Source organism: Oncorhynchus kisutch, linkage group LG1 (assembly GCF_002021735.2).
Source record: "Oncorhynchus kisutch isolate 150728-3 linkage group LG1, Okis_V2, whole genome shotgun sequence".
Lineage (NCBI taxonomy): Eukaryota > Metazoa > Chordata > Actinopteri > Salmoniformes > Salmonidae > Oncorhynchus > Oncorhynchus kisutch.
Window position 1 is genome coordinate 42,465,017 of NC_034174.2, and position 27,729 is coordinate 42,492,745.

Sequence of the window (27,729 nt, forward strand, 5' to 3'; positions counted from 1 at the left end):
TTACACATTAAACCCAAACCCATTTACCCCTAGCCTGATTCTTAGATCTGTTGATGCCGTCTTGCCAACTCATATCGGCATTGGCAGACAGCACAAACAGATCTGGGACCAGGCTACTCATGAACGTCAGAATACCTGGCTGCGGGCGCGGGCATTCCGTCTTCCCCTGGAGCAGGCAGAAAACAGTGGCAGCAGCAGGATGAACAGAACAGAGAGGAAGAGAGGCAAGAAGAACCACAACAGGGTTAGAGAAGCACAGGGGAAAAGTGCATCCAGAGAGAGGTCAGAGTTCAAGCCTGAGAGAAAAGCCAGAGTGCTGTGGAGATGGGGCGAGGTAGAGGACGGGGGAGACCCAAGCTTGGGGAGGCCATGTGGGATGAGGGTGGGTGGCTATATTGGAGAATAGGGGGGTTGTAGGAGGCTGGGACTGTGGCTCAGTTTTTACAACAAGGTTGACTGGGGCAATTCGATTGATTATGAGGAGACGCTAGGAGGCAAGGCCATAGAACCATGACAGTCTGACACTAACAGCCCCACGGGCCTCCACTGATGTGGCGTACACACTCTTTCTGTCAGTGTGCTAGTGTTGGATCCTGGCTTACACAGAGGATATATGACCTTGTGTGTTTATTTTCATAGCCTGACATGCTTAGTGCTGGGCCAAATGGCCCGTCGCCAAAATGTGTTTAACATCTAGAGGCCAGGGTTCAAGTGCTAAAACATGAGCAAGAACGTCAAAACCAAACCTTATATGACCAGAGTCTGTCTACGTTCTGTACTTAAACAACCTCAAAAGCAATGATTTGTAGAATTGAGTACTCTTCTCCAGACCAGAGAGACAAACACTACCTTTCCCAACTGTCAAGCCAATGGACTGTCCAGTCTGAGGGGTCTCGGCATTGAGTCAATTTATTTAGACAGCGGTTGTGCCCAGCACAGGGCTATGAAGGAAGGGCAAGTCAGTGAGCTGAGCTGAAGTGAGACAGAAAAGCAGTCAAAGACAGGACAGGGAGGTAGAACCCCCAGAACTGTTAGTCAAGACAGTATACACACAGAGAGACCACATGGGGGCCAAATAAGTGGCAGTCAGTACCTTGATGAAGGCCTCCATATTGCCATTAAAGAGTTTATGATTAAAAATGGAGCGAGGTCTAGGCTTCCGCATTCTCCCGGGTTTAGGGGGAAGAGTGGGGGGCCTGATGGTGAAGGAGGTTAAGGAGAGGGGGGGGGGGGGGGGGGGCAGATACACATAAACTGCGATAAAACAATAAGGACTGAAACATGTATTTTACACTGTATATTCAGTGGGACAATGTGCCATATATAGAGCCACTATATGCACTGAGTGTACAAAACATTAGGAAAATTTTCCTAATATCGAGATGGACCCCCCTTTGCCCTCAGAACAGCCTCAAATCGTCGGGGAAAGGACTCTACAATGTGTCGAAAGTATTCCACAGGGATACTGGCCCATGTTGAATCCAATGCTTCCCATTCTTGATCCACATGGAAAACTGTTGAGTGTGAAAAATCCAGCAACGTTGCAGTTCTTCACACACTCAAACCGGTGTGCCTGGCACCTACTACTATACCCTGTTCAAAGACACTTAAATATTTTGTCTTGCCCTTTCACCCTCTGAATGGTACATATACAGTACATAATCCATGTCTCAATTGTCTCTTTAACCTGTCTCCTTCCCTTCATCTACACTGATTGAAGTGGATTTAACAGTTGGAATCAATAAGAGATCATAGCTTTCACCTGGTCTGTCAATGTAATGGAAAGAGCAGATTTTCCTAATGTTTTGTACACTCAGTGTATGTATGTATGCATACATACATGCATACATACATAGCTCTGGATAGCTTTGCATGTCCTATTCTTTCTCCTCTTGTTGCAGTACAAACCAGTACAAAACCAGTACAAAACATCTCAACTCACTGATGTAAGACTAAGTCATGTCTGTGCTTAATATACAGCAGTGCTCTGTTTACCAGATGCCTGTGCTATATTGTAGTGTTTAACAAGGCTCCGTATGACCACCGTAGTGACTGATGGGTGACAGATGGTCTTACAGCCAGCTCATCTACCCATGACTGCTTCATTGTACACTCGAGTTTGCGCAGAAGTTGATTAATTAAATCACCAGACAAACATCCCCTCTCCCTATTTGGAATCACACCCCTGACTTATCAGAGAGCCTCGGGACCAAACTGCTTTTCATTTTAACATGACGTCATCTCTGCCACTTCCAGGTACACAGGAAGTGTTTGACACGCTTTTCTTCCTCCTCTTTTGAACCTCTTTTCTTACCTTGTTGTTCCATATTCAGCCCTTTCTCCTAAAAGAAAGGAATGGATAAAGGGAGAGCAGAAGAGAGGGAGCAAGAGAGAGAGAGCAAATGAGTGTGTGTCTGCACGCACTTGCGTGCATGTGTCTCTGAGAGAAAGAAAAAACAATGTATTAATGGCAAGGTACAGTGCATTTGGAGCCAGGCCTGGTTGTCTATAGAGCTGGCAGATTGGGCAGAGGGATGAGAAAACGGGCACCTATTCAGACGGGCTCAACAGTGCGGGCGCCATGACCGCCTCTCTGACTCACATACAGCCAGTCAGGCAGCGGCCATTCAGTGGTCGCCCTAGAAACCATAGAGAGAGAGACGGAGGGGGCGGACCCTGCCAGCTCAGAGCAGAATGTCAATGGAAGCTAGCGTATCCAGGGGCAACGGGGAGGGGGGAAGTGTGAGGAAGGCGGGGGGGGGGGGGGGGGGGGGGGGGTTGTGCGTACAATATTGAAGTGACTGTGCAGTAGTAATATAACATGATGTCAGGGGTAAGCAACTAGATTTAGCCAGGGGGCGATTTTTTGTCGTAGCAAATGGTCGGGGGACTGGAAAATAACTAATAATTTGTACACCGCAAATTGACCACAACTAAGCCCAAAAATAGATTGTATTTCAAATGAACAAATTCATACATTGATTACATTGACATGATCACATCTCCTTTTTATTTATTTATAGGAATACTTGGGAACAGATTTCCGTAAATCATTTTTTTTTTGCTGAATTACCGAATCACTTACGGTCCGGTTTTGTTCATCTAGTTATCCCAGGAAACAGGGGGGTTTGCAACAAGGTTAAGTAACAAGAATACAAGATGACATGATATCCCATAGCATGATAACACTCTGTGATCGGGGACTCGTATTGTTGATTTCAGGGCTCATGTGTAATAAAGCAGCTTCCAGCAACAAGCACGCTGTCGGTCTTCTGTCTGTCTATTTGACCAAAAACAACTAAATCCTGGAAATACTGGAGCCAGCGGTTTGGCTGCTTATGGGGTATCATATGAGCTTCTTGTATAATTGTATTTTAAAAAGCATAAGACATGGGTAATTCCTCACGAAACAGGATTTTTTTTAAATTATGTTTTAACGAAATTGAATTCATAGAAAGGTCTTTCTGAGAAAGGATTGTTGACATATATTTGATATGTGTATCTTAAAGCATAATTGAGAAATAATTCATTGAAGTTGGAACATTTGTGACATTTTGACTTCACCCAAGCCTCCTATAAAGTGGAAATGACAGCGTTTTAGCGACATTAAATCTTATAAAGCGAGTACTTACATATGGTCATTTTCACGTTTTCATATATTCATAGAATGTTTGGGAATTAAATAAGAGTAAGGCATTTGTGAAAGTTCTATAGCAATAAACAGTGTGAAAGCGGCCATGCGTTTGGACAATTAATAGAGACACTGCAGTAAATAAAAGCCGGTGCGCCATAGCCAATCAGAGCTACAGTAGGCATATATGCAAATAAGCGATTTGCCGCATGGGCCTGCCATCATTCATTTTGAACTGGACTGTGTTTACAGGCAGTAGCAACAGTGGGACTTTAGATCAATAGAAAGCATTCTCCAAAAGCCACAAAATACACCTGAATGGATTTCTGCAAATATGTAAATACCACAGGAGTCCTCTTACATTTGGGAACGTTACAGTCCTATTGATCAAACAACCATGAAAAGGTAGGCTATCATATATGCACATCAAAAACAACAAGATCAACAACTAATGCTAGCCAGATCGAGATGAGCTAAATTCAGGGGAACAGTAGATAAACCATGTCAAACTTTTTCAGCTTGTAGTTGGCCGTCAAAATTGCACTGATAAACAATGGGGAATAGCAGCCTGCTCGCCCTTCTGCAGCTTGCCTGCCAATGCATGCTTGTCCCAACACACGCTTTGACAACTGGATGGGAACTTTCCTCCCTGCCCGCCCATTTGATCGATGACAAAAACATTTGATTGAAAACTAAGGAGATATGCTAACTGCGGTTAACAGTTCAAGTTCAGCATAGCTAGCAAGCAAAGTGACTCACATTTCTTGCTAACTAACCAAATGACACCTGCATCCATGGCCGGCGTTAAGTGAGAGCCCTAGGGGACCTGGCCCGCCCTACCGTACCTCCGTTCCCGTCCAAATAAAATATAGAAATATTGCTAATTTATTTGACCAAGATGCGCGCCGTCATAAAAGACACCTCAATCTCAGATCAAGAATCCGATCGAGCGAAACAGCGTCCCTCTGTCGCCATATGTGTAGACCGTGTATCTGATGCTGTCTGGACAAAAGGGAGCATGACATGTCATACTTTTCTGGCCAGACAGCATGGGATACATATAGTGAGACAGGGGGGTGCTGTTTCACTCACTAGTTTCAGCAGAGAGGAAGAGGCTAAGCGAGAGGACTCACTCTCGCGAAAATCTGTCCTGAATTTTATGGGCATAATATGCAGACCTAAGTTTGTCGCCTGCATTCCCACCTTTGGGACAGTGACTCGCATTGTTAGGGGGGAGACATGAGCATCTTATCATTATATAGAATTAAAAACAGGTTCAGCCCCTGGTTCAACCGTGATCTTGCAGAGTTACTCTACCTCAAGAATTGCATTTGGCAAAAGGCTCAGCACACATATACTCAGGCTGACTGGCTCTCGTTCAGGCAAATGAGAAATAAGTGCACTCAGGCTGTCAGGAAGGCCAAAGTTAGTTACTTTAAGAAGCAGTTCTCTCTCTGTGGGTCTAACCCCAAGAAGTTCTGGAACATGGTTAAAGACCTGGAGAATAAACCCTCCTCCTCACAGCTGCGCATGTCCCTTAATGTTGATGATGTGGTTGTTACTGGCACGTGGCTGAGCTCTAATCACCACTTCATTAAGTCAGGATTCCTATTTGACTCAGCCATGCCTCCTTGCCCGTCCAATAATTCCTCATCTCCCACCCCTTCTAATGAGACTATCCCTGAAGCTTCTCGCTCTTTTTCCCCTGCCCCGCTACCAAGTTTCTCCCTGCAGACAGTCACTGAGTCCGAGGTGCTAAAGGAGCACCTTAAACTTGACCCAAAAAAATAATCTGGGTCAGATGGTTTAGACCCTTTCTTCTTTAAGGTTGCTTCCCCTATCATCACCAAGCCTCTCTCTCCTTTCTGGGGATGTTCCAATTGCTTGGAAGGCAGCCACAGTTCATCCTTTATTTAAAAGGGGAGATCAAGCTGATCCTAACTGTTATAGGCCTATTTATATTTTGCCCTGTTAACCTGTTGAGTGTAGAGGGCAGTATTTTGATGTTTGGATGAAAAACGTACCCAAATGAAACTGCCAATTTCTCAGGCCCAGAATCTATAATATGCATATAATTGTCAGATTAGAATAGAAAACACTCTAAAGTTTCCAAAACTGTCAAAATATTGTCTGTGAGTATAACAGAACTGATATTGCAGGTGAAAACATGAGGAAAATCCAACCAGGAAGTGGCTTCTATTTTGAAAGCTCCATGTTCCATTGCAAGCCTTCCCTCCATTTAAAGGGGTATCAACCAGATTCCTTTTCCTATGGCTTACACATGGTGTGAACAGTCTTTGGACATAGTTTCAGGCTTTATTTTGTAAAATTAGCGAGAAAGATCACATCGTGTCAGGGGATGGCTGGGTGCCAGTAGCGCTTTGCAAACTTAAAGGTCCTCAATGATGTCACCATTGCTCTTGATTCTAAGCAATATTGTGCTGCTATTTTTATTGACTTGGCCAAAGCTTATGATACGGTAGACCATTCCATTCTTGTGGGCCGGCTAAGGAGTATTGGTGTCTCTGAGGGGACTTTGGCCTGGTTTGCTAATTAACGTCAGAAAATCTGCCGTCTCAGCCACCTCCTTTCACCAAGGGAGTACTCCAAGGCTCGATCCCTCTTCTCAATTTACATTAACATAGCTCAGGCAGTAGGTAGCTCACTCATCCATTTATATGCAGATGATAGTCTTATACTCAAGCTGGCCCTTCCCCAGATATTGTGTTCACTTCTGTAGGGTAGGGGGCAGCATTTGGAATTTTGGATGAAAAGCATGCCCAAATTAAACTGCCTTCTACTCAGGCCCAGAAGATAGGATATGCATATAATTAGGAAATTTGGATAGAAAACACTCTAAAGTTTCCCAAATTGTTAAAATAATGCCTGTGAGTATAAAATAACTGATTTGGCTGGCGAAAAGATGAGAAAAATCCATTCAGGAAGTAGGATATATTTTTTTGTCGTTTTCTATTCAATGCCATTACTGTATCTATTGACTTTGGACTCAAATTGCAGTTCCTATGCCTTCCACTAGATGTCAACAGTGTTTATAAATTGTTTCAGGCTTGTATTCTGAAAAATTAGGGAGTAAGAGCAGTCTGAATGAGTGGACCCTGCCGTGTCACAGAGCTTTTTCCATGCGTGCGACCAGAGAGAGTGCCTTTCTTGTTTACCTTTTATATTGACGACGTTATTGTCCGGTTGAAATATTATTGATTATTTAGGCTAAAAACAAACTGAGGATTGAATATAAACATTGTTTCACATGTTTCTATGAACTTTACGGATACAATTTGGATTTTTTTGTCTGCCAGTTGTGACTGCGTTTGAGCCTGTGTATTACTGAAGAAAACATGCGAACAAAATGGAGGTTTTCGGATATAAAGAGACTATCGAACAAAAGGAACATTGAACATTGAATAAATGAATGTCTTCTGAGTGAAAACATATGAAGATCATCAAAGTTAAGTGATTCATTTTATCTCTATTTCTGACTTGTGTAACTCTTCTACTTGGCTGGTTACTGTTTGTAATGATTTGTCTACTGGGCAACGTTCTCAAATAATTGTAAGGTATGCTTTCGCCATAAAGCATTTTTTAATTCTGACACCGTGGTTGGATTCACAAGAAGTTCATCTTTAAACCAATGTAAAATAGTTGTATCTTTTCTGAATTATAATGAGTATTTCTCTATTTGAATTTGGCGCTCTGCAATCTCACTGGATGTTGGCTAGGTGGGACGCTAGCGTCCCACATACCCTAGAGGTTAAATGCTCTACAACAAAGCTTTCTTAATGTCCAACAAGCTTTCTCTACCCTTAACCTTGTTCTGAACACCTCCAAAACAAAGGTCATGTGGTTTGGTAAGAAGAATGCCCCTCTCCCCACAGGTGTGATTGCTACCTATGAGGGTTTAGAGCTTGAGGTAGTCACCTCATTACAAGAACTTGGGTGTATGGCTAGACGGTACACTGTCCTTCTCTCAGCACATATCAAAGCTGCAGGCTGAAGTTAAATCTAGACTGTGTTTCCTGTATCATAATCGCTCCTCTTTCACCCCAGCTGCCAAACTAACCCTGATTCAGATGACCATCCTACCCACGCTAGATTACGGAGACATAATTTATAGATCGGCAGGTAAGGGTGCTCTCGAGCGGCTAGATGTTCTTTACCATTCGGCCATCAGATGTGCCACTAATGCTCCTAAAAGGACACATTACTGCACTCTATACTCCTCTGTAAACTGGTCATCTCTGTATACCCATCGCAAGACCCACTGGTTGATGCTTATTTATAAAACCCTCTTAGGCCTCACTCCCCCCTATCTGAGATATCTACTGCAGCCCTCATCCTCTACATACAACACTCGTTCTGCCAGTCACATTCTGTTAAAAGTCCCCAAAGCACACACATCCCTGGGTCGCTCCTCTTTTCAGTTCGCTGCAGCTAGTGACTGCAACAAACACTCAAACTGGACAGTTTTATCTCAATCTCTTCATTCAAAGACTCATGGACTCATGGACACTCTTACTGACAGTTGTGGCTGCTTTGTGTGATGTATTGTTGTCTCTACCTTCTTGCCCTTTGTGCTGTTGTCTGTGCCCAATAATGTTTGTACCATGTTTTGTGCTGCTATGATGTTGTGTTGCTACCAAGTTGTGTTGTCGCCTTGCTATGTTGTCATCTTAGGTCTCTCTTTATGTAGTGTTGTGAGTGTTTTGTCCTATATTTATATTCTATTTATTTTTTTCACCCCAGTCCCCCGCAGGAGGCCTTTTGGTAGGCCGTCATTGTAAATAAGAATTTGTTCTTAACTGACTTACCAAGTTAAATAAAGGTTAAATATAAAAAAATGTATGTATTACAGTCATTACCGTTCTCACTCTGAGTGAAAGTGTTGTTTGCATTGTTCACGACCTGTTACACTTGTGAGAAACAGGTTTTGGATTATTTTAGAACCATGATTTAGGAGTGTTCATGCCTGAACACACCAACCTGCTGAGTTGATACAACGTTGCACTTCACTAGCGATAGCTCAAGTCAAGACAGATATAAAGGGATGCAGACAGGTGGAGCATATATATTCATGTGATTGAAAGAACATGAATTTAATCAGGATATTTTCTACTGTTTTTATTTGCTCGGCTTTAGGTCTATGTATTTTAATTAGTTGGCAATGGAAGTTGTAGGCCTACTACTGCATTGGTCTATAGCAGTGGTCGTCAACCTTTTCTGAGTAAGTAAAGATCACTTTGAGTCAAAATGCAAGCCGAGATCTAACGCTCAGATTTTTTTTTAAACATGACTTAAAACACATAAGCCTATGCAACATTGACCAATTAAAAACAGTTGTGTAGCAATGAGGTTTGTACAGTAGGCTATAGGCCCAATACATTATCACTGCATATTGGCTATGCTTGAATTGCCATACAAATGTTGTACTTCGCAGACCATTTTGAAATTATACTTAATTGTTTTTCCCGGTTAATTGTTCCCCCCCCCCTCCTTCTCTCCTCTCACCTGACCCACTGTCCCCCGCCCTCCTTCCCTCCTCTTATCAGACTCACCGTCCCCCGCCCTCCTTCCCTCCTCTCACCCGACTCACCGTCCCTCTCACCCGACTCACTGTCCCCCACCCTCCTTCCCTCCTCTTACCAGACTCACCGTCCCCCGCCCTCCTTCCCTCCACTGAGAAAAGGGGACACAGTCTTCCAGCTGAAACTCAAGTCGCACTGCATTATTTCTGACTAATGCAGCAAACCATGCTGTTACTCCTATGAAATATTCCTGAATATTAAAAAGACACAAGATGCTAATAATAAAGCAAAATTATTGGAACACTTTGCTATACTCATTCATAGCAGCTGCAGTGCTGGTTGTAACATGTGGAAGTATGGCTTATTAAAAAGTGTTAACAGTACGGAATAACAACAAACAGAAACTTGCACATAAAAACAGCAGCTCTTTGCTATATTCATTGAGTCTCTCTCTAGTCATGGAGAGAGTCTCACTCAATTGTCTCTCTCTAGTTTTGAAATCTCAGTATCAACTTTGCTGTGCGTTCAAGGCTTCTTTTTCCAGTCTATGGCTCGAGGAAACTGTGCAGACACGGTGATCTGAGCTATCCGATTGGACAGCGGTAGGACTATATGTGCACTTGATTTGCTCTCTGGGCTTGTCGGGAAGGTGGAGTTCTAACTTCAGACACATGAAATGGTTCAAAATGGGAACGTTTTGCCTTACCTGGCGCTAGGGCTGCAGAATCAAGTACATCTACCGGAAACACAATGAAACAAATACAAAAAAAAACAGGAATGCGAGGCTTTATGTTATTTTTTATTTTTTTTTAAATACAGAAACTCTTGGTGACCGACTAGGAATGCAATCAATCGCGATCGACCGGTTGGGGACCACTGGCCTATAGGCTCTCTCTGAGTTCCAAGCGCAATTCTTTTGCGTCCAATGGAACACGGTGTATTAATGTGTCCATACGGCCAAGGCTGGTGCTCTTGCATTAGTTGCGTTTTAACTTTTAGATTTGTATCATTTTAATTCCGATTTTTATGATTAACCACGTGAAAATCATTTTGAGAAACGAAAACGTTATTATTGGAATAAAACTGTTCCACAAAAATGCACATATGACAATAATTATAACTGGCACGCAGATCGATAGAAATGGTCGGATACATTGTAAGCCTCTCCAAACTTGAAAGTCACAAGCTGCCTAGGGTCTTAATGGTTGTTTATTATGAAACAAACTTGAGAAAGCGCGTGCACGCAGGGGGTCCGGTGAAGAAAACGGACCCGACTATAGAAATTAAATGCCCGTCCAATTGATTCGTTCTGGTGCCGGCCCTACATGCATCTCTAGCTGTAGCCAGAGAAAAATTATATGGGGGGGGGGGGGGGGGCTCTCTGCTTTTAGCTTGCCAAATAAATACCTACATAAATAGATAAGCTAGCATATTAGCCATGTTATGACTGACTTGTGATCATTCCCCTTGCTCGTCTGATGGTATTGGCATTCCCAGCCTTTGTTAGCTACATTCGTCAATTCCCCCCCCCAAAATATTTAGTCATTGAAACTGAAACAGTACATACTGAATTGCTGGAGGAAGCCAACAATATACAAGGCCATCTGTGATTTACAACTAGATAGCAATATTTGTTGGACTTCCAAGAAATAGCAGAAATCCCACTCTGGAACTGTGATATGCCCATAGAGTATATTATGTTCAACAATATATTAAAAAATGTGCCAAATCCTATTTGTTAGATAGGCTAAAATGTTTATTTTGTCTCTATACCACAGCATTTTGGATTTGAGATCAAATGTTTCATATGAAGCGACAGTACAGAATTTCACCTTTTATTTGAGGGTATTTTCATACACATCTGTTTCGCCGTTTAGAAATGAAAGCACTTTATGTATCTTGTCCCCCAACTGAAAAGGTGTCAAAAGTATTGGGACAAATTCACATATATGTTTATTAAAGTAGTCAAAAGTTTAGTATTTGGTCCAATATTTCTAGCATGCAATGACTACATCAAGCTTGTGACTCTACACACTTTTTGGGGGCATTTGCAGTTTGTTGGGGTTGTGTTTCAGATTATGTTGTGACCAATAGAAATAAATGGTAAATAACATATTGTGCATTTTGGAGTGACTTTTATTGTAAATAGGAATATATGTTTCTGAGCACTTCTACATTACTGTGGATACTACCATGATTATGGATAATCATGACTGAATCGTTTATATTGATGAATGAAAACCTCTCATGTTATTGGTAATGGTGAAAAGTTAGCATGTCACTCATAATTATTAACCATTCAATTCATTATCATACAATTGAACTTGTCCAAATACTTATGACACCTTCAAATGGGGGAACAAGATGCATCAAATGCTTTCATTTCTAAATAGTAAAACAGATATGAAAATACCCTCAAAGGTGACATTCTGTACTGTTGCCTCATATTAAACATTTGATCTCAAATCCAAAATGCTGGAGTATAGACCAAAATGTAAAGTTTTAATTCACTGTCCAAATAAATACTTAGGGGAGTGTATACAATATGCTTTTCTTACTGGTAGCTGATTGCAGTTAAGTTTATTTAAGAAAACAACAATGTTTGCACCATAAGAAGACTGGCAAGCTGCTGCTGGTGCTTTAAAGGGGCGGTGAAGGCCCAATGAATGGCATTGTGATCCAGAAGTGGCACAACAACATTGTAACATGAGAGTTGTTCTCACCTTCTCCTAGCGTCTGCTTCAGTAGATCATGTTTGGCCTGTAGTTTAACTATGAGGTTGCTGCCATTCAGGTACTCTTTAAATTTCTATACAGGCAGAGATAAAAAGAGACAGAGAATGCAAAGAGAGAGAGAGAAAAAATACTTTTACAATGTGTAATATGACATTTAGGGGACACTTTTATCCAAAGCAATTTATAGTAAGTAGTACAGTAAGTGAATTAATGTTTAATATGTAATCCTTGCAGGAATTGAACCCGCGACCTCGGCAATCCTAGCTAATGCCACACTCTTACAAACAGAGCCACACAGAGCCACACTTGCAACTGTAGGCTACAGTCAGTACTGCATTACAGCAAAGGTTAATTTCATAATTAATTTGCATGACTTGTATCAGCAAAGCCTGATGATAATACCAGTCAAATGAATTCACAACCAGATGGTTGCCTGTCTGAATTCCACAGGGCATAATGCTGCATAATGAGGAACACTGGAAAAAGCCACTAAACTTGAGTAGCATAAGTACTCTAATATCAGTATGTAATTCATTAATAAAGATGAAAAAAGCATTTCTAATGCACTGTAAGTTGTGTTAATACAATAATAATAATGTATGACATTGTTATACTTTTTGTAAAGTGACTTTACATCCCTGTGGGAATTGAACCCATGATGACAATGTTCTGGGGCCGAGCTGGGCTGAGCTCCCTGCCATCCAGGACCTCTATACTAGGCGGTGTCAGAGGAAGACGTACATTTTTTTCTAAGAATTCTGCCTTCAAAGCCATAGACTGTTCACTTTGCTACTGCACAGCAAGGTACCGATGCACCGAGTCTGGAACCAACAGGACCCTGAACAGTTTCTACCACCAAGCCATAAGACTGCTAAACAAGACTTCTAAATAGCTAATCAAAATGGCTACCTGCTGCTACTGGCCATTTACCCTTTTTGGACTAAACCTCCTGCACTTGCTCTATGCACACACACTGGACTCTACCCACACACATACCTACATCGACACAATTACAAATTGAAGTCTCTTGGGGTGTCTCTATAAGCTTGGCACATCCAGCCACTGGGATTTTTTTCCCATTCTTCAAGGCAAAACTGCTCCAGCTCCTTCAAGTTGGATGAGTTCCGCTGGTGTACAGCAATCTAAGTCATACCACAGATTCTGAATTGGATTGAGGTCTGGGCTTTGACTAGGCCATTCCAAGACATTTAAACGTTTCCCCTTGAACCACCCGAGTGTTGCTTTATCAGTATGCTTAGGGTCATTGTCCTGCTGGAAGGTGTACCTCCTTCCTAGTCTCAAATATCTGGAAGACTGAAACAGGTTTTCCTCAAGAATTTCCCTGTATTTAGCGCCATCCATCATTGCTTCAATTCTGACCAGTTTCCCAGTACCTGCCGATGAAAAACATCCCCACAGCATGGGATGGTGTTCTCGGGGTGATGCAAGGTGTTGGGTTTGCGCCAGACATAGGGTTTTCCTTGATGGCCAAAAAGCTAAATTTTAGTCTTATCTTACCAGAGTACTTTCTTCCATATGTTTGGGGAGTCTCCCACATGCCTTTTGGCGAACACCAAAAGTGTTGGCTTGCTTTTTTCTGGCCACTCTTCCGTAAAGCCCAGCTCTGTGGAGTGTACGGCTTAAAGTGGTCCTATGGACAGATACTCCAATCTCCGCTGTGGAGCTTTGTAGCTCCTTCAGGGTTATCTTTGGTCTCTTTGTTGCCTCTCTGATTAATTCCCTCCTTGCCTGGTCCGTGAGTTCTGGTGGGCGGCCCACTCTTGGCAGGTTTGTGGTGGTGCCATATTCTTTACATGTTTTAATAATTGATTTAATGGTGCTCCGTGGGACATTCAAAGTTTATGATTGTTTTTTTTATAACCCAACCCTGATCTGTACTTCTCCACAACTTTGTCCCTGACCTGTTTGGAGAGCTCCTTGGTCTTCATAGTACTGCTTTGTGGTGTTGCAGACTCTGGGGCCTTTCAGAACAGGTGTATATATACTGAGATCATGTGACAGATCACGTGACAAACAGATTGCACACAGATGGACTTTATAGAACTAATTATGTGACTTCGGAAGGTAATTGGTTGCATCAGATCTTATTTAGGGGCAAAGGGGGTGAATACATATGCATAGCAAAGGGGGTGAATACATAATACATATGCATAGCAAAGGGGGCGAATACATATGCATAGCAAAGCGGGTGAATACATATGCATTGCAAAGGGGGCGAATACATATGCATAGCAAAGGGGGTGAATACATATGCATAGCAAAGGGGGTGAATACATATGCGCGCAGCTCATTTTAAGTTTATATTGTTTTTGTTGTTATTTATATTGTTTTTGTTGTTAAGGGGGCGAATACATATGCATAGCAAAGGGGGCAAATACATATGCATAGCAAAGGGGGCGAATACATATGCATAGCAAAGGGGGCGAATACATATGCATAGCAAAGGGGGCGAATACATATGCATAGCAAAGGGGGCGAATACATATGCATAGCAAAGGGGGCGAATACATATGCATAGCAAAGGGGGCGAATACATATGCATAGCAAAGGGGGCGAATACATATGCATAGCAAAGGGGGCGAATACATATGCATAGCAAAGGGGGCGAATACATATGCATAGCAAAGGGGGCGAATACATATGCATAGCAAAGGGGGTGAATACATATGCATAGCAAAGGGGGCGAATACATATGCATAGCAAAGGGGGCGAATACATATGCATAGCAAAGGGGGCGAATACATATGCATAGCAAAGATGGTGAATACATATGCATAGCAAAGATGGTGAATACATATGCATAGCAAAGGGGGCGAATACATATGCATAGCAAAGGGGGTGAATACATATGCATAGCAAAGGGGGCGAATACATATGCATAGCAAAGGGGGCAAATACATATGCATAGCAAAGGGGGCAAATACATATGCATAGCAAAGGGGGCGAATGCATATGCATAGCAAAGGGGGCGAATACATATGCATAGCAAAGGGGGCGAATACATATGCATAGCAAAGCGGGTGAATACATATGCATTGCAAAGGGGGCGAATACATATGCATAGCAAAGGGGGTGAATACATATGCATAGCAAAGGGGGCGAATACATATGCATAGCAAAGGGGGCGAATACATATGCATAGCAAAGGGGGCGAATACATATGCATAGCAAAGATGGTGAATACATATGCATAGCAAAGATGGTGAATACATATGCATAGCAAAGGGGGCGAATACATATGCATAGCAAAGGGGGCGAATACATATGCATAGCAAAGGGGGCGAATACATATGCATAGCAAAGGGGGCAAATACATATGCATAGCAAAGGGGGCAAATACATATGCATAGCAAAGGGGGCGAATGCATATGCATAGCAAAGGGGGCGAATACATATGCATAGCAAAGGGGGCGAATACATATGCATAGCAAAGCGGGTGAATACATATGCATTGCAAAGGGGGCGAATACATATGCATAGCAAAGGGGGTGAATACATATGCATAGCAAAGGGGGTGAATACATATGCGCGCAGCTCATTTTAAGTTTATATTGTTTTTGTTGTTATTTATATTGTTTTTGTTGTTAAGGGGGCGAATACATATGCATAGCAAAGGGGGCGAATACATATGCATAGCAAAGGGGGCGAATACATATGCATAGCAAAGGGGGCGAATACATATGCATAGCAAAGGGGGTGAATACATATGCATAGCAAAGATGGTGAATACATATGCATAGCAAAGGGGGCGAATACATATGCATAGCAAAGGGGGCGAATACATATGCATAGCAAAGGGGGCGAATACATATGCATAGCAAAGGGGGCGAATACATATGCATAGCAAAGGGGGCGAATACATATGCATAGCAAAGGGGGCGAATACATATGCATAGCAAAGGGGGCGAATACATATGCATAGCAAAGGGGGCGAATACATATGCATAGCAAAGGGGGCAAATACATATGCATAGCAAAGGGGGCGAATGCATATGCATAGCAAAGGGGGCGAATACATATGCATTGCAAAGGGGGCGAATACATATGCATAGCAAAGGGGGCGAATACATATGCATAGCAAAGGGGGTGAATACATATGCATAGCAAAGGGGGTGAATACATATGCATAGCAAAGGGGGTGAATACATATGCATAGCAAAGATGGTGAATACATATGCATAGCAAAGGGGGTGAATACATATGCATAGCAAAGATGGTGAATACATATGCATAGCAAAGGGGGTGAATACATATGCATAGCAAAGGGGGTGAATACATATGCATAGCAAAGGGGGTGAATACATATGCATAGCAAAGGGGGTGAATACATATGCATAGCAAAGATGGTGAATACATATGCATAGCAAAGGGGGTGAATACATATGCATAGCAAAGGGGGTGAATACATATGCATAGCAAAGGGGGTGAATACATATGCATAGCAAAGGGAGTGAATACATATGCATAGCAAAGGGGGTGAATACATATGCATAGCAAAGGGGGTGAATACATATGCATAGCAAAGGGGGCGAATACATATGCATAGCAAAGGGGGTGAATACATATGCATAGCAAAGGGGGCGAATACATATGCATAGCAAAGCGGGTGAATACATATGCATTGCAAAGGGGGCGAATACATATGCATAGCAAAGGGGGTGAATACATATGCATAGGAAAGGGGGTGAATACATATGCGCGCAGCTCATTTTAAGTTTATATTGTTTTTGTTGTTATTTATATTGTTTTTGTTGTTAAGGGGGCGAATACATATGCATAGCAAAGGGGGCAAATACATATGCATAGCAAAGGGGGCGAATACATATGCATAGCAAAGGGGGGCGAATACATATGCATAGCAAAGGGGGCGAATACATATGCATAGCAAAGGGGGCGAATACATATGCATAGCAAAGGGGGCGAATACATATGCATAGCAAAGGGGGCGAATACATATGCATAGCAAAGGGGGCGAATACATATGCATAGCAAAGGGGGCGAATACATATGCATAGCAAAGGGGGCGAATACATATGCATAGCAAAGATGGTGAATACATATGCATAGCAAAGATGGTGAATACATATGCATAGCAAAGGGGGTGAATACATATGCATAGCAAAGGGGGTGAATACATATGCATAGCAAAGGGGGTGAATACATATGCATAGCAAAGGGGGTGAATACATATGCATAGCAAAGGGGGTGAATACATATGCATAGCAAAGGGGGTGAATACATATGCATAGCAAAGGGGGTGAATACATATGCATAGCAAAGGGGGCGAATACATATGCATAGCAAAGGGGGTGAATACATATGCATAGCAAAGGGGGTGAATACATATGCATAGCAAAGGGGGTGAATACATATGCATAGCAAAGGGGGTGAATACATATGCATAGCAAAGGGGGTGAATACATATGCATAGCAAAGGGGGTGAATACATATGCATAGCAAAGGGGGTGAATACATATGCATAGCAAAGGGGGTGAATACATATGCATAGCAAAGGGGGTGAATACATATGCGCGCAGCTCATTTTATGTTTATATTGTTTTTGTTGTTATTTATATTGTTTTTGTTGTTATTTATATTGTTATTTTTTTCATTTCACTTTGCCAATTTGGACTATTTTGTGTATGTCCATTACATGAAATCCAAATAAAAATCGATTTAAATTACAGGTTGTAATGCAATAAAATACAAAAAACGCCAAGGGGGATGAAAACTTTTGCAAGGTACTGTACCAGGAAGCATTCATACAAATGAGAAGAAAAAAAACCATTTGCTTTGTAAGCGTAGTTAGTTGTCAAAGCCAATCACAGTGAAGTCTTAAGTCAAGTGACTTATCAGAGCCACTCACAGTGAAGTAGAAGCCCTCCGTCTCCTGCTGGTTGGCTCGTCTCTTAGCAACGTTGACCTTGCTCATGTAGGAGTCGGACGAGGCAGACTTGACCGACTCAGTGGACTGGCTGTGCTGGAAAGCCTCAGACACATCAAAGTCCTCGACCGTCAGCATATCCTGCAGCGTCTGCATGGTGGCATCCAGGGTCTTTCTTACCTAAGAAATACAAAAAGGGAAGAGTCATTATTAAACTGTGTCACAACATCAATATTCACAGTGTTTTCCTTGCACACAATGAGACTTCAATTGTAATTGTATAATGCTTGTATAAATCTGTATGGGACTGTATGAACAGTGGACTAATGAAACAAATACCAAAAGATAGTTTGAGTCGATTTTTCCTTTAAGAGCTAAATGTAAAATTAAAGAACAAAATGTCCCACATCTACACTAGTATGACTTCTGCAGACACCATCTTGATCACAGTACTGCATCCTACAACCGCTTGCATAATATATAATGTAAAGTTCAGTCAGCCCGGTAGGGGACATGTTTTCTGGTGTGAGTGTGTGACCGTGTGAAGATAATTAGGAAGATAACTGGTGTTCTGTCTGTTTGAGAGGGAGAGGAACTGAGCAGAGGGAGCACCTCCATATTCATAGGAGATAAGCTGAACGCATAGCACAAATATGGTGACCTTTACACACATCTGTCTGAATCACTGCAGCAGCATGCAGGCGGACAGGCAGGCAGGCTCTGTAGCTGGAGGCCTGGATGTAGTGCTAGCTGCTAGGGCCTGGCTGCCTGCCTGGTTTGGTGGGCGACGGGGAAGAGATGGAAGATGAGAGTCAACCCTAGGGCCACACCTTCGTCAGTTTAGAAGATGTATTGTGCATGAACGCTGCTTGGGTGACAGTCCTCATAAAGTAGGGGCTCCCCTGCCCGCTTGTTAGATGAGAGGCGATCCCAGGGGCTACACTTCGCTTGTGAGAGAGAGTGTGCGTGAATGCATTATTGTGTGTGTGAATGTTTGTGAGAGGGAGGGACTGTGTGTGTGTGTGAGTGTGTACGCGCGCGCTTCATTATAGTGTGAGTAGGAGAACGCCTCCAGCCGACATGAACATGGTCAACAGTACAGTAATGCAGTCAGTGTGTGGTTCACCAGAGCTGCTGAGGTCATCTGTTGGCCCTGAGTGGATATAAGCCTGTCTGTTTGAGTATTCATGATGTGCATCTAAACATGAGTCACAATGTTTGCCTATAGGCCTCTGCCTAGATGGATTTCTGAAGAGACAAGAAAAGACTGAAAGTATATCAGTTTTAACATACTGAATGTTTCCATATCCTGTATGCATGTTTTTCCCTAAAATGTTCAGCAGGGCACAACTTGTGTAACACACAATAGTATAGGTGTAAGTATAATGTTAAATTCAAATCTCCCTACTATCATATCTAAGCCAATATGATACCAATCTAGATGAAAAATCGCCTTGAAGGTACACAACACACTCCTCGCCTTTCATAATGAGCCTTCTGGCCGTTACCGGACTTTTTAACAGGGTTATTAGCAATTGAGTTGTAAGAGTATTTTCTGTGCCTACCTAGTCTAGACATCGGATTAAAACGAGACTATAGCGTCCATAAAGTGACCATTGGACTTCGATTTTGGGGGGATTGACTAAGTTTGTGGGTTTAACATTTAAAAAACATAGATATGTATAATTTATCGTTCTCACGTGCTCATTTCTGTCTATTAAGAACCAACGATGTGGTACCTTTTTGTAACATTCTCTGACATGTACAATAAGGACAAACATTCCTATCTACAATGTTTTACCTACTGAACATGGCCCAGGTGGTAAGTTTACTGACTCTGACCATGTGACTATGTTAGGGTTAGAGCTCACCTCCTCGTTCTCTATCTTGAGCGTGCCCAGGCGGGACTGGAGCTGGTGGTGACGCATCAGGAGCTCCGTCTGCACCGGCTGCTGGGCACTCACCTGACACACCTGGTGAAGATTGATTAGATTAGATGGATGGATACTGTAGATAGAGATCAGTGTTTCCGTTAAGAACATGTGGCGCCGGACAAGGTGATTTAAAGATTTAAATTGACTGGCCATTTGAGAAATTTACAGGACCCATATGCATTGGATTCGTAACCCATTAGGGCGTCTACCCCCGTTGCTCAGAATGACAGAAATAACATTTACATTGTTGGGTTCTGAGAATAGGAAATATACTTTTTCATATCACACACACAGAGACAGAGAGACAGAGAGTAATGTATAATGTTTACATTATGTCAGGATATGTTATTGTTAGCCATCAGGGATCCTATGGGAGGGAAACTCTGGGAGGAGAAGAGAGACAGTCTGGTGCCAGTCACCATGACAGCCTTGCGTTGGTGAGGAGTGAGCACTTTGGGGTAGAGTCCAGGTCAGATGAAGTGAGGAAGAACAGATATCACTAAGGTTCTGTCTAGCAACAGAGATGCATTGGTTGCTCAGATGGGTAGGAGGAGACACAGCATAGGAGAAAGAGTTAAATAATAGTGCTTGGGTGAATATGTTTTCATCGATTCAGCTGTTCGTTCCTTTGGGAAGAATAAACTTGGGTTTAAGCTTTCAGTGTCCATTGAGTTATTACTCTAATAATCAGAACCTAACAACATTATGGTAATTCATTCTAACAGAACATGCAACTCCTGCAATAAAGCAGCCAATAAAACATCATTTTCAATCATTTGCGGGATTCTAAACAGTGAACCTGATGCCAGCGGTATATGACAGAGATGAAAATCTACTTAGAAAGACTAGGACGGGTTGCTAATATGACTAGGATTGTGCCTTTGGCTTCTGGACAACAAAAGAAAGTTGATATGAAAACCAATAGAACAGGAGAGAAATGGCATATGAGGAAGTCTTTCATAGGCAGCGCAGGTGGCAAAAGGCCTAGTTGATTATTGAGTTGCAGCTGTCAGCGGAAAAGCATCTAAGATATGTGTGAAGATGTGTATATTTTTTAATGTTGAGACAAGAGACTCAACTGTCTCCCACCAATTATTTTGCACATTCATTGTTTTATTTGCCCTTTGATTGTTCATCATGACCCATTCCCATGACATACTGTACGTCACCAGTAGTAAATGTACCGTTAATGCCCGTCATTTGGTTACATTCATTTCTGTTAATGCATTGTATTACTAATTAGGCCTACAGTCATTTACCACTCTCATTCTTGGGGTGGAAATGCGTTTTGCAGAGTTCACAACCTGCTTGACTTGTGAGAAACAAGTTTAGGTTCATTTCGTAACTATCATTTACAAGTTTTGCCAATATTTTTCATCATCTTTTGTTTGGAGTGCTCCATGTGAGCAATGAGCGTGGGTCTGGTTTCTCTGTCTTGTTCATGTTGAGGGAGCAAGCACAGAAGTAGCCTACCTGGCCTGCTGTGCACATATGCAGGAAAGTGGCCATTTGGGGATGTTCTGCTGGTGTTAACTCACCATATCTACCACTAATAAGCTGAGCTTTTCAGTCATTATTTCTTCACCCCACACAGTAAGAGTAAGTCAATGAAGTCTTTTTTTTTTTTTAAACATCTTTGCAGATGATAGCCTAATAGTTCCTATTTGAAAATGATTTCCAGCAATCTCCTCAATAATAACCAAGCCTCATTGTGAAAGAGCAAAATACCATGATCTGATGATGCCATATATCCAGTGGAAAAGTCATAAAATACCTTTCCCTTGCACAAAAACAGCTGTCTGACCCAAGCTCACTGGCATGGGGAACCTTGAAGGCCTGGAATAGGCTAGTTGATAGAATGTTGCAAAGTTCACTAGAGACAGCTTCAGGCCAGACCCAGTTGATTGATTTGATACAATGTTGCACTTGAAACCTCAAGACAGACAAAGGGAGGCAGAGAGGCTGAGTAGAGAGAAAATCTGCTTGAAAAAAACAGAATTTTCAGCAGTATATTTTCGACCCTGGCATTGCTGTTACAATCACCCCTCCAATCACGCACCCTCCGCCTCCCTCACCTCGTCGCCCATGTGTGGCTGGTAGTCGAAGCGTGTGGGCGGGCAGAAGATCTGACTGTGCATGTCCATGACCCTGTGTTTGTCCCCTCTGACATCCATGGCATCCACGGCCCCCTCCAGCTGGTCCAGCCCCTCGTGGCGGGACGTCTCCAGGCTGTACTCTGCAGACAGGTAGGTCCTCAGGGTCCGCGCCAGGCTGGCATGGTAGCCCATGTCACAGCACTGGGGGGAGGCATGGACAACACAACACACCGTCATTACAATAGAAATAACTAACCCTTTCCCCAGGTCACAGACAGGAAAAATACACAGTCATCATGACAGCAATAACCATAAACCTCACCGAGGTTGGGATGAGTAGGAAAACTACCCAGTCATAAAAGTCACATTCACAATCATTGTTTTTTTTCCATCTAGAACCTGACAATCGTTCCTCAAATGTCTACTAAATATGTATACCAAATACAGTCATTACCATAGAATTAGAACTACTACAATGGAAATGTCTGTTCTAGTAATTATATTTCTATGGTTACCACCATTGGGAAGCACATAATGTTATTTCCCAAACCAATGGAGAGAGATCGTGTCACAAGACGCTATTATGCTTCCATCTATCAAACTATCTTACTGTATCAATTATTCATTAAATCCATTGCAATCAATAAAATGCTAACTTCAAACAAAATAGGAGATACTGTGTCAGATGCTACTCTGCTTCAATCAATCAAACTATTGTATCTATTATTCATTGCAATCAATAGAACGCTAACTTTGAATAAAATACCCTGTATTACAAGATGCTACTGGGCTTTTGTGTACCAAATGGATTCTAACATTCTCATGTTGTTGTAATCAGCATGTCCTGTACCACCCACTCACATCTATCATGTCAGAGACATCGTGGATGTAATATTTGGCCACCAGAGCATTGGTCGCGGCCAGGTTCAACAAATAGTCGTTCCGGGCTTTAGTGCACTTCAGCTTGTTTTCAGAGTATTTGGCTTGTCTCTGGGGAGAGAGGGAGAAGAAGAGAGAGAGTGAGACAGAGAGACAAAAATCAGTAAACCATAGATGATCTCTCTCTAAAAGGATTCTTATTCCAAGGGTGTAAAACATTTTGTTCCATCTATGGAAGTCTAATCTGATCAAAATCATTTACATGCGACATATGAAACAAGAGGTCCAGTCTCACCACGGCAACAAAACCAGTTAACGTTTCTGGTCATTAGTATATACTGTACATTAACTGATGAAATGTCAGAGGCTAATGCATCCATGTCCTCAGAGCTTTTACAGACAATTAGGAGAACACACACACACACACACACACTCAGCCCAAGCCACACCTTCTCCTTCATCTTCTCCATCTTCTTGACGGAGCTGCGTCGCTGTGGGCGGTCGTCGTGGCGCATGAGGCTGGTGCTGACCTCATTGGCCTTGCCAATCTGCTTCTCTTCCTGTTTCTCCGCCTCCTTCAGCTTGCTCTCGGCGCTGACGCTCTCGGCGTGGTACATGTGGTAGGTCTTCATCACCTACCCAGGGACAGGAGGACGACAAGGGTTAGAGCGGTGTGTCAGTGTGAACATTAAAACAGGACATCGTACAGCACATTAAAACAGGACATCGTACGGCACATTAAAACAGGACATCGTACGGCACATTAAAACAGGACATCGTACGGCACATTAAAACAGGACATCGTACGGCACATTAAAACAGGACATCGTACAGAACATTAAAACAGGACATCGTACAGAACATCGTACAGAACATTAAAACAGGACATCGTACAGAACATTAAAACAGGACATCGTACAGAACATCGTACAGCACATTAAAACAGGACATCGTACAGAACATTAAAACAGGACATCGTACAGAACATTAAAAATCAACTACATGTACACAAAGTTCACGTCAAGGCTCATGGTCTGGACGTTGACATTGGTCACGAGACTAACTCAACGGCGTAACGAGGCAATACCCTAAAACATCACGATAAGCGCGTAACAGACGACGTCAATGGGAGATTGGTTAGACGTGCATATCTAAAGTTAGGATTCGGCATACTAATCCGCGTGTCCTGTAAACGGAATGAGAACACAGAAAGGCAGCTACTGTCAAATCTGTTAAGGATTTGTGACCGGGTGCTAAAATTAGGTTACTTCTGTTCTGTTTCCCTCCCCTCACGCACTACAAACTCACCCTCTCTCTTACACGTCTCCTAGCAACTCTGACTGAGGTAATCGATGGTGAGGAGAGCGCAAGTGAAACCAGCAGGAAGATTGTCGTAGCCAAGGTTACAGAGATCTTTTTCTCGGGCCGAGTCACAGAGAACCCTTCCTCGTTCCTCTGGCTGCTGCTGGGTGTGAAACAAGAGAGGAGCCTTTGGTTCTGACTTGAAGTCAGATCAAGCTGGGGACGTGTTGAAGCCGAGCTGGCGCTCAATTGTGCATTATGCATCAACACTGTACATAAAACATGTACAAGTACTAGCTATTAACTAGGTCACCGACTGCGTGCAGGTGAACGTATAATGAGGCGTACACATGATTAAAAAGCTAAATCAATGAAAATCTGTATCATTCTGTTGTATGTCATGCAGAATCATTCCTCATGTGGCCATTTAGTGCATTTAAAGCCCAGGCATTTTCAATTGGTTACATGCTTGCTGCTGCACAGTGTGGTCGTGTTATTTTACCAATGCTCACTGGCCTGCCTACAACACTTAAATATCTATCTGAGGGATGTGAATGGACAGACACTGCATGTGTCGACACGAGTCAGTCACAGCCACTCTATGTCCATTTCAACACAGTGTTCCAACCAAAACAAACAAACAGGATCAACATTCTAATACAATTGATATAATACCAGCCTCTGTAATGTGGCTGCTGGTTTAGCTGTCTGGCTGGTGGACAATGTCATTCTCTACATATTGATTGTAATCCAGGACTCTGGCTAAACAGCCAATAGAGTCCATACGGTCTGTGTTACAGAGCAATGCCCTGGCATGCCAGAAATAGGCATCACATTTCACAAATGAGTGCCTTCCTGTCACAAACACACATTAACGCATGCACAAGCACACACATCAAATCACACAACGTCAAGAAGACAAAAGGAGCTGATCGTGGACTACCCCAAAGCCATAAGACTGTTGAACAGTTAATTAAACACCTACCTACATGTACATTGTACTTCAAATCAATCACCTAACCTAACCAAACCTACATGTACATATTACCTAAATCCATCACCCCAACTACTTCGTACCCCAGTACACGACTCGGTACTGGTACTCCTTGTATATAACTTATATGTAGCCTCGCTATTGTTATTTTATTGTGTTACTATTTTCTTTAAATCCATTTGTCATGTTCTTACTTTTTAACTGCATTGTTGGGAAAGGGCTTTCCTGATTGTGTGTGTGCTTTCTTATGCATACTCTTCATGTACACATTCCATTTACAGACAGAAGAGAAGGATGCCAATTAACTTTAACAACAGATCTGTGTTTGATCCTGTGTAGCATGGGCTGAATATGTAAATATGTGACGACGCACCTTGGCAGCGAGCAGACCTCCACTGCAGTGGAAACTGCTGAGTCGGCTTGGAGCAGAGCCAATGGCAAGTACAGTTTCTCCTTCAACTACAACTTCTCTCACAGCGGGAGGAAAAATGCAAATTCTTAATGTCCTCCAGGGCAGAAAGAAATGACCTGTGCAGCTAGGCTGTGCTGCTGGAGTGCTGATAAAGCTAATCTGCTCTGGGCAGATCCTGGGCAACCCAGAGACAACAGAGCAGAGAGTCAGAGGGTCTGAGGTGGGTCTAGCGGAATGGCGTAAGCTTCAGGAGGCTAACTAACAAACATGGGGAGTGGATGGAAGGGGACACTTTACAGTACAAAGATATTAAGGAAGAGGAGAGAGAGAGAGAGAGAGAGAGAGAGAGAGAGAGAGAGAGAGAGAGAGAGAGAGAGAGAGAGAGAGAGAGAGAGAGAGAGAGAGAGAGAGAGAGAGAGAGAGAGAGAGAGAGAGAGAGAGAGAGAGAGAGAGAGAGAGGAGAGAGAGAGAGAGAGAGAGAGAGAGAGAGAGAGAGAGAGAGAGAGAGAGAGAGAGAGAGAGAGAGAGAGAGAGAGAGAGAGAGAGAGAGAGAGAGAGAGGAGAGAGAGAGAGAGAGAGAGAGAGAGAGAGGGAGAGGGAGAGGGAGAGGGAGAGAGAGAGAGAGAGAGAGAGAGAGAGAGAGAGAGAGAGAGAGAGAGAGAGAGAGAGAGAGAAAAAAGAGCAAGGCCCGAGAGCGTGAGAAAGAGAGAGAGGCAAGAGAGAGAGAGACAGAAAGAAAGAAAGAGGGGCGAGAGAGGCAACAGAGAGAGAGAGACAGAAAGAAAGAAGGACGAGCGAGAGAGCGAGAGAATGACATGTTTACTCACAGTGTAGAGCTCATTCGTGACTTTTACCAACTCCTCGTGCATCTGCACCCCGATGTCTTTGCTCTGAAAAGAAGCAGAGGAAGCATGAAGTGTGCAAATCAATCTCACAGGTGACAGGAAGAACATGTTCACCATTAACAGACCTGGTTGTTTCCCTGAGGCATGAATACATTGCTATTCCCCGGGATTATGTGTCTGTATGGAAGAGACGCCTTTCCCTTTGACGTGTTTGTATGGGAGAGATGACTGAACAACACGACATGTTGTTTCTCTCTATTTATGAAAAAGGCTGTGTACAGGCAGGCAGCTAATAGACGAGGAAGTATGGAAGGCAGAGTGGTCTTCAGTAATACACTACGGAGTGTGTTACAGGTTAAAAGAGCAGTATTTAGGTGTCAGTGATGGTAGGTTGTCACGGCCATGGGTTGTTATGCCCAGCAGCAGTGAGTTAGGCCTAATGAACTCCACTTTCCTCAGAGATTGGTGCTATGGCAGCAACACTACATTTACACATATAAGAACAACTTAAACAGTATTCATTAACTTTATTTTTGGTTTAGTATATTCATGTTGCACAATATTTGCTTCTACATTGAACCCAGATGGTATGTGGTATGGAATGCATAGATCAGGGATCAGCCCATGACGATTTTATTTTCTTGAGCGGATGATCGGCGGGCCGGAACTTAATTACAAATCATTTGTAGACTGAAAATTGACCTCAAAAAGCCCAAACAAATATAACATATGACTAAAATAACCATTTCAAACCATGCTAACATTGGTCTCTTAGTGTGGGAATACCTGAGGACAGATTTGCAAAATTAAAATAACTTGGAGCTCATTTCCTGGTGTTTTTACAGTCACGGCCATGTGACTGCCCTTAGATGGTGACGGGAAAAAAAATGTTGCTCAGAAAATGTGAGGGGCCAAATAATACCACCTGTGGGCCAAATCCATCAGTTGGGGAACCATGGCATAGATGGTGCTACTGCTATCATCCTTGACATTGTAACAGACTTTACACCACAACTCAACAGCAGTGGGAGAGATTTTATCATTTTTCAACAGGCAATTACTCAGCCACCTCTCTCTGAGCTGCCCACCAGGCAGCAACAACTCAGCCCACCAGGCAGGAACAACTCAGCCCACCAGGCAGGAACAACTCAGCCCACCAGGCAGGAACAACTCAGCCCACCAGGCAGGAACAACTCAGCCCACCAGGCAGGAACAACTCAGCCCACCAGGAAAGAGTAACCCAGCCTCATCACGGCTCCCCCTGACAGCATATCCATTCCCAGAGGACATAAATCATGTGAGACCTCAGCCGGTTGCTGTGGATCGATACTGATCTGTGCTTCCCCCAGCCAGACCGTTCCATCATACTGTAGTCCCTGAACCATGGCCACTCTCTGCTCTAACTCTCTCTCTGAGACATGCTTTATAGCTCTGATGGGTCCTAGGCTATAGCTAA

General features: G+C 42.9%; 1 protein-coding gene across 6 annotated transcripts in view; it reads right to left on the reverse strand.

Moving 5' to 3' along the window:
* LOC109893430 (SLIT-ROBO Rho GTPase-activating protein 3-like) overlaps window positions 1-27,729 on the reverse strand; it is a 67,097-nt gene that overhangs the window by 13,110 nt on the left and 26,258 nt on the right. For 2 of the 6 annotated variants that reach the window (XM_031825002.1, XM_031825008.1), the window contains exons 4-12: window positions 26,256-26,318; window positions 23,170-23,355; window positions 22,703-22,831; window positions 21,821-22,042; window positions 19,683-19,784; window positions 17,794-17,991; window positions 11,895-11,979; window positions 2,315-2,342; window positions 1,094-1,196 (exon numbers count right to left, since the gene is read on the reverse strand). In XM_031825002.1, coding sequence (XP_031680862.1) covers window positions 1,094-1,196; window positions 2,315-2,342; window positions 11,895-11,979; window positions 17,794-17,991; window positions 19,683-19,784; window positions 21,821-22,042; window positions 22,703-22,831; window positions 23,170-23,355; window positions 26,256-26,318 — 1,116 coding nt within the window. Of the gene's footprint in view, window positions 1-135; window positions 1,197-2,314; window positions 2,343-11,894; window positions 11,980-17,793; window positions 17,992-19,682; window positions 19,785-21,820; window positions 22,043-22,702; window positions 22,832-23,169; window positions 23,356-26,255; window positions 26,319-27,729 lie in introns of all 6 variants that reach the window. The other 4 variants (XM_031825012.1, XM_020486655.2, XR_004210016.1 and 1 more) reach the window with 3 other exon arrangements.